General features: G+C 40.0%; 1 protein-coding gene across 2 annotated transcripts; it reads left to right on the forward strand.

Moving 5' to 3' along the window:
- The first annotated feature begins 342 nt into the window (after nt 1-342).
- Nucleotides 343-6,716, forward strand: LOC117525370 (claudin-10). Of its 2 annotated transcripts, XM_034187221.1 has the most exons (5): nt 343-652; nt 2,697-2,858; nt 2,947-3,034; nt 5,835-5,942; nt 6,032-6,716. In XM_034187221.1, the coding sequence occupies exons 1-5, from the start codon at nt 421-423 to the stop codon at nt 6,225-6,227; spliced, it is 786 nt and encodes a 261-aa protein (XP_034043112.1). In that variant the 5' UTR covers nt 343-420; the 3' UTR covers nt 6,228-6,716. The 2 variants fall into 2 exon arrangements, with proteins under 2 accessions (XP_034043112.1, XP_034043113.1); XM_034187222.1 differs by lacking the exon at nt 5,835-5,942.
- Nucleotides 6,717-8,074: the final 1,358 nt, after the last annotated feature.

Below are 8,074 nucleotides of genomic sequence, written 5' to 3' on the forward strand. Positions count from 1 at the left end.
TGATCTATATTTTGTATTATATTTTATTTTATGAAAAGCCACTTCTAACAGGACTTTAGCCTTGAAATTTTTTTCCAAGGTAAAAATTTGTGGAATTGTAAACTAGTGATGGCAGAGATTTGCGCTCTACGAGTGCGGTGCTCGAGTTGAGCAACACAAATAGTATTTTACTATGAGGCCTTACATATTAAATGGACTCTTGTTGCATAGTGCATCAAAAAAAATTACATAGCAGCACAGTTGGAAGTTGCACACTCCTTACAATTTACAGTAAACATAGACAGAGCCCGCATCAACAGAACTGACACATGGCACAAACACGCTCCCGTCCAAAAAGGACTCGTAACCACCAGTTAACATTATACAACCAGCCGAAGTTGGATTAGTAGCTCTCATCGGTCTTATTTGCAGATTTTAGAAATGAAAAAGCGTCTGATCCAAATCTTAGGTTTTTTGATCTCAACGCTGGGATGGTTGTTTGTGTTGTGCACCATAGCCATGGACTACTGGAGGATCTACCAAATAGGAGGCCAAGGAGGTTCCTTCATCATCAAGGTGGCCTGGTACTGGTCCAACCTTTGGAAGGACTGTTTCACTGATTCCACAGCAGTGACCAACTGCAGGAACTATCCAGTGCTCTGGTCTGTCGCCCGTAAGTGCTTCAGTCTTCTATGTCAGAGTGCCAAACCTCAAGAAGATACTACTTTTGATAGTCCATGGAGGCTGAAAAGATCGATTTGTGGGTCACAGCCATAGCAGACGTGTGTGCACCATGTGGAGTTCACATAAAAGTTTTATGAGAAGTGTGAGTTCAATAAAATCAGTCAAATGTTAAATCTTTGTTGGAATAAGACTGTAGTGTTGTTTCACAACCTAAGTCGAAGAACAAAGTTAATCACCACTCAAAATTAATAATGAATTGCTGGAGGAAGTTAAAGATTACATAGTCTTTTATTTGCATCTTAATGTCTGCTGGCATTATTAAGCAGATATGGCTGATGCCAAGTTTCCACCTACCATTTGTATAATGTTTATAATATACGCAATACACCCTCTAGTGTCCACCCCAAACAAATTCATTTATTAACGTAGGCCATATAGCAGCCATGGGTGAGAGACTTGGATTATTAGTTAAAGCACTTTCACTTTTAGTTATTTTTCTGGATGGTATAGCTACAAAATATAACTCATTTAGGAGGAGTAACAGGAAGACAGAGGACAGGAAGGAGAGGGAGCGTCATAGCCAGTAAACCAGTATTGATCAGTATGTCTGATATTTATATTGGTGTGTGTATATATACGTATTTGCAAACTGTTTTTGGTTGTTGTTGTTGTTGCTGTTGTTTGTTTTTTACTTTCACTTTTGATATTCTGTGTGCTTCTTACCCTGTGTGCTGCTATACAATGCTGCTGGAACCTCAATTTCCCTCAGGTAATCTTCCCAACGGATCAATAAACTTCTATCTAATCTAATCTAATCTAATCTTTGAAATGTGTTAATACTCACTAAAGTAGTTTTCTTTCACTTGTCCGACTACATGATTTGACTATGACCAGTCAAGCATCTGAATCGAAGGAGCTAACTTGTTTTTTAATATTAAAAACCAGCTATCTTGTTAGTGTTCCACAGCTTACTAACTTCCTGGCATACAGCACATATGAGCTCAACAGTATCCACAGAAAAATGTAATTTTTTTTCGACATACTTGAGGCAAATTCTAAACTGACAAAGCAGTTGAGTAGCTTTGTGCATAGATTGGACATCATAGAAACAAATGGGTAAATGGTTGTCAATTTCATTTTCAATTTATTTTAATTTATATAGCACCAAATGACAACAGAGTTGCCTCAAGGCGTTTCACACAAGTAAGGTCTAACCTTACTAACCCCCAGAGTAGCAGTGGTACGGAGAAACTCCCTCTGAGGAAGAAACCTCAAGCAGACCAGACTCAAAGGGGTGACCCTCTGCTTGGGCCATGCTACAGACATAAGTTGCAGAAACAATTCACGAAACAAAAATACAGGAAATGTTGTTGGTGCACAGGACAGGAGGGTCTACAGCACAAATACCACACCCACCTCTGGATGGAGCTGCAGCTCAAACAGAGAGAAAAGAAAAAACAGCAGAATCAAGCATCAGAAAGACAATAAATACAGTGTAATTTGTCAGCATTAAGCAACAAGAAAAACAGAAGAAATATTAAGGTGATCGCCGGCCACTAGCTCTAAGCTTCACTGAAAGACCCAGAATTTAGGTAAAGTTGAGGCCACTGCACGCTCTGTTTCCTAATAAAATGAATTAAAAGAGTAAGAAGCGTAGATAAATGCTCATGGATAAATACACAGGATTTGTAGAAAGGAGGCATCAACCCCACTGGATTTTGCAGATGGCCTCTCTATGGAATCTGGCTCTTCTCAAGGTTTCTTCCTGTTATAGTAAAGTTTTTCATTACCAATGCTTGATTAAGGGAATGTTGGGTCTGTGTAAATGACTACAGCTTAGACACAGTAAATGAGTAAAACACATTGAAATTATGTGATCTGGTATTACATAAATACTTCTTACTTGATATAAATCACATTCTTTTAAACTAAATAGCACAGAAACATTTTAAGGGGTGGGCATCTTTTCAGATTGGGAAGTGTTTGATGTTTGTTGATAAATTTCTGAAAATAAGTCTTTTTATGCCTAACAGCTTTTATACAGGCGGTGCGAGGCCTGCTAATGTGCGGCTTAGCTTGGGGGTCTTTCGCTGCAGTATTTTGCTTTCTCAGAATGGAGTGCACGGTCATCGGCGGAGCTAAGAAAACTAAGGACAAGCTTCTGCTTACAGGAGCAGCATGTCATTTTGCTGGCGGTAACTTTACACACAGCATATGTGACTGTAAATGACACAAATGTTTTGCCCTGATGTTGTCACAGACCAGTGACTCCTCTGCACACAGGTATATCTGATATTGCTGGTTACTGCTTGTACATCAACAGGATTGCTGGAACGAGTCTCGCTCTCACTGTTGGTCCAGGAGTTTTACGGTACATTTTCCAAAACTGATTTTCCAAAACACATCACAACTTTATATTGTAAGTAAGCTGACATTTGGCTCCAACAACCTTGACCTTCACTCACATGATTACCTTCTGGCTGAGGGGTAATTCTGGAATCTACTGAAGTGTGTGCCATATTTAGTCCAAATTGGCAAATTCTTTGACCTTGATCTTAGCCCAAATTAATATTTTTTTTTTGGGGGGGGGGGGGGGGGGGGGATCAACCTTCACTGACACAGAGTTTGGGAGAAATCAGCAAAGGACCAAGGAGTATCTTTAAACAGACATGAGTTTGGCTCCCGGTGATTGGCCTTCAGAAAATTTGATCTTGCTTGAGAATTCCAGAACCCACCTGTCTACTGCCCACTATGCCTACCATGTGTGGTGCAAACTGGAGTGAAAAACTGAAATTTTGACCTTTGTCCCAATGACCAGAACCCCAACGATTGACCTTTGTTGAATTTCACATCCCTTTGCCAATTCCAGAACTCACCCCCGTACCATCCATCCATTTTCTATACCCACTTCATCCAATCAAGGGTGAAAGGGAGGATGGACCCTATCCACGGAGCCATGGCGCATGGGGCAGGGTACACCCTCAACACAACGCCAGTCTATCACAGGGCCACATACAGACAGACAAAAACACATTTACACCTGCACGCACTCCTACAGTCAATATAAAGTTTCCAGAACATGGAAACTCCATACAGAAAGACCCTAGGTAGGAAGCGATCCTACAACCTTCTTGCTGTGAGGCAGCAGTGCTAACCACTAAGTCACTGTGGTGCCCATATACGAGGTCTATTAGATAAGTATCCGACCTTATTATTTTTTTCAAAAACCATATGGATTTGAATTACGTGTGATTGCGTCAGACAAGCTTGAACCCTCGTGTGCATGTGTGAGTTTTTCCACGCCTGTCGGTTGCGTCATTCGCCTGTGAGCAGGCTTTGAGTGAGGAGTGGTCCACCCCCTTGGTGGATTTTCATTGTCAGGAAATGGTGGAATGATTTGGGCTTTTTTTTCATCAGAATTTTTTCAGAAACTGTTAGAGACTGGCAGCTGGAAACCATTCGAAAAATTTATCTGGCTTTCGGTGAAAATTTTACGGGCTTCACAGAGAATAAGGACTGTTACTACAGCTTTAAGGACGGCTTTAAGGACGCTCGGTGCGCCGCGCTCCGTGCTGCCATCGAGAGCCACAAACCACCGGATCATTTCTAAACGGATGGCTCTGTGGAGCCAGACCGTCGTGTGCACTTTCTCTGGTTATCACAAGAGCTGGACATCAACCATTTTCCTGCAGATTTCACTTTTAACAGGAGATTTTGTCATGGAAAGCCGAGTGGAGGCTTCGCACGTCACGACCGATTTGCTGATGGAGCGAGACAAAGGAACACCTCCGTTTTGGTCTCACAGGACGGCTTTGAGATGGCGTTCAGACAGCTGTCGGTGGTTTTTCCATCGAGTGATTATCCGAGAAATTGTGGATGTGCCTGGACATGCCAGAACATGTCCCGTGAGGCTTCATCACGGCGTTGCGTTGCGTCATGCGGCACCACCGCGACGCACGGAATTCCTCCGCACGTCTGTCTCAATGTGCCGAAAAGGTGCTGATGTCCACATCTTTTCACAATTCCTGTGCTAGTCAGACGACGTCCTGGATAAAACACAGCATCAAGTTTGGAAATGAACGTCACATTCCACTGTTACAGGAGTTTTTGTCATGGAAAGAGGAGCGGAGGCTTCGCACGTCGCGGCTGTGCCGCATGGCGCACAACAACGCCGTGATGAAGCCTCACGGGACATGTTCTGGCATGTCCAGGCACATCCACAATTTCTCGGATAATCACTCAATGGAAAAACCACCGACAGCTGTCTGAATGCCATCTCAAAGCCGTCCTGTGAGACCAAAACGGAGGTGTTCCTTTGTCTCGCTCCATCAGCAAATCGGTCATGATGCGTGAAGCCTCCGCTCGGCTTTCCATTACAAGATCTCTTGTTAAAAGTGAAATCTGCCGGAAAATGGTTGATGTCCAGCTCTTGTGATAACCAGAGAAAGTGCACATGATGGTCCGGCTCCACAGAGCCATCCACTTGGAAATGATCCGGTGGTTTGTGGCTCTCGATGGCGGCACGGAGCGCGGCGCGCCGAGCGTCCTTAAAGCCCTCCTTAAAGCTGTAGTAACAGTCCTTATTGTCTGTGAAGCCCGTAAAATTTTCACCGAAAGCCAGATAAATTTTTCGAATGGTTTCCAGCTGCCAGTCTCTAACAGTTTATGAAAAATTCTGATGGAAAAAAAGCCCAAATCATTCCGCCATTTCCTGACAATGAAAATCCTCCTCACTCAAAGCCTGCTCACAGGCGAATGACGCAACCGACAGGCGTGGAAAAACTCACGCATGCGCACGAGGGTTCAAGCTTGTCTGACGCAATCACACGTGATTCAAATCCATATGGTTTTTGAAAAAAATAATAAGGTCAGATACTTTTCTAATAGACCTCATATGTATCAGATTTGGTGTAAGTCAGACCGCAAAAACTTAAAAATACCTAGACAGTTTCAGAACCAACCTATATCAGTGTCAAGTTTGGGTGCCGTCAGAGGCAATATCACAATTTCGATCTGTGACACCAATTATCTTGACCTTTGCCAAAACCAACCCTTCAAGAGTAATTCTGCAGTTGACCATCATCCATATACAAAGTTTGTTGGAATTCAGCCAAAGTTTAATAAACAAGGCTTTGTTTTTTTTTGTTTTGTTTTTTTTTTACTAATTCCAGGTATGATGTCGGACCACCTATATTTCTTGGATTGGTGGGATGTTTTTTCATCTTTTTGGGGGCTATACTTTACACTGCGACAGTCTGGAATGTAATAGTCCCTGAAAGGTAAAGTTTGGTCATCTTTGCTTTTATCGTGGCCTGCGGCTGCTGATGTCACACTGATTTATTCATTTTGCAAAAAATTGTTCTTACAGTAAAGTGATATATGCATATGGAACAAGGACATACATGACTGCCCGCTCCACAGGAAAAACGCTGTACACTGGATACTACAGACCTTACGGACAATATGGATACTATATTGGCTCAGGACGATCCAGCAGCTCCAGAATTTCAAAGCTTTCGCAGACCACCCCAGAGAAATTGTCATACAGAGATGCCTTTGTTTAGTAATTCCAAATCTGAAGACTAGTCTATAAAACTACTGTGTATGATTTGCAGCCCAGTCTCACTTTTTGTTGTGATACTATTACGAAATTCGTTACATTTTCATGACATGGTCAAGTTTCAGTCATTATTTTTAACCCTAACTTAAATGCCCCCCACGTCAAACCAGATTTTGTGACACCATCACAAAATAATTTTGTGATGGTGTCACAAACTACTATCTCACTTTTCGTGATGCCATCATGTTTTTGCCATGTGATCATGTTGATAATTTGTTGCTATTGCCATTATTGCTGTTGTAAAACTAAGTCACATTAGGGTGAGAATATTGTGTTTACTTTTCATTTGTTGACTTTGTGTGTATTGAAATTGTGATTTAAGCCATTTGTTTAATGCCACTGTTCCATTTGAAGACTGTTCCTGTCTCTAAGAACTCATGTTAAATATTTCACACATGAATAGTCCTCTAAGTTAAAAAATAATAAAATATACTTTTACTACTACACCTTCAAATGTGTTTTATTAATTACTTTTCACTTTGTACAACACTCTATATATTCACAGCTTTAAGTTGTGCTTGTTAGGAGAACCTCCATCCTTCTGTATATGTAATTTTTGCATCTTAAAACTCAAGAACCGCAAAACTCTCAAAATTAAAATTATTATATGTTAATACTGGGAAGTCAAAGCTGCGGACCAAAAAATAAAATAACAAAAATCATGCATTTCTGACATTGGTAAATACCTTTTTTTGCTGAATTTTGAGTTTCAAGTAGGAAATGTTCACATTGCCTGCTAGATGGTGACAATAGCTACTCAAATGTGCAGCAAGGTCTCAACTATTTATTCATTTGACAAGTTACCTTTTGGCAAAAATAAGATGGACTGACAGCCAAAAATCAATTTATAGTTCTGTCACTTGCCCTTATGGGCAACTTACTTGTATATGCATTGCTCACTGTGTACTATTTCTGTACTCTGGCAAAATAACTTCCTTTGGGATAAATAAAGTTGATCTTATCTTGTATATGAACCCCCCTGGGAATCACCCAACTAAATTGGTGAATCATGAATCATCAAACACTGTTAGGCAGCAACCTCGTGAGGTAGGCTGTCATATGTTCTAAATTGTAGAAAAACTGGATAAAGTTCAATCAAACAGTTGATCCAACAGTCCACCCAAAGTGGTGTAAATTTTTAAACTAAACAAAAGTGCTGTAACACTTGGAAAAAAAAGCTTCATGTTTTCATTTCAAACTTAACTGAAGTGTATTTTTACCATTAAAAAAAATTGTGGGCGGGGGGGGGGGGGGGGGGGGGTGTTCCCATTTTAATAAGATGATAACTTACAAGATAGTGGTATAAAATTGTTCACAGTTTTTAAAGACAGATGGACATTGACATTGCTTTAAAATAAACGGTTTCATTGTAAAACTGGAATTGTAACATAATTTATTTGGACTTCAGTGAAATAAGTTGGAAAAAAATAAAAATAAAAGCGTTCAAAAAAATTAAGGTAACAATTTGCATGGCCACTTCGAAACAGAATGGTTTTAAAACAAAGAATTTAGAATAGGTTCAATTATTTGGTTATTTAAGCTAATAACACCAAAATGTTTTAATTAAGTTAGTTCAACTTAATTAGCCTTGTAGATGACATGGCAAATTTAGCTACATTTGGCTAAACTTGAATGAATCAGATAATAAAATGGTTGAGTTGGACTTACTTAAAAAAAAAAGAAACTACTGCCTCCAATGTTTAAGTTGAACATGGCAATTAATATTATTATTATTATTTTTTTTTTTTTTTTTTTTTTTTTTTTAGTGTACCTTAAATTGAAGAGTATTTT

This window comes from Thalassophryne amazonica, chromosome 14, assembly GCF_902500255.1.
Source record: "Thalassophryne amazonica chromosome 14, fThaAma1.1, whole genome shotgun sequence".
NCBI lineage: Eukaryota > Metazoa > Chordata > Actinopteri > Batrachoidiformes > Batrachoididae > Thalassophryne > Thalassophryne amazonica.

Bases quoted from the DNA above. Each gene is read 5' to 3' on its own strand.
- LOC117525370 (XM_034187221.1), top strand. From the start codon at position 421: ATGAAAAAGCGTCTGATCCAAATCTTAGGTTTTTTGATCTCAACGCTG. The intron at 653-2,696 runs GTAAGTGCTTCA...TATGCCTAACAG, and splicing joins AGTGCTCTGGTCTGTCGCCC to CTTTTATACAGGCGGTGCGA. The intron at 5,943-6,031 runs GTAAAGTTTGGT...TTGTTCTTACAG, and splicing joins AATGTAATAGTCCCTGAAAG to TAAAGTGATATATGCATATG.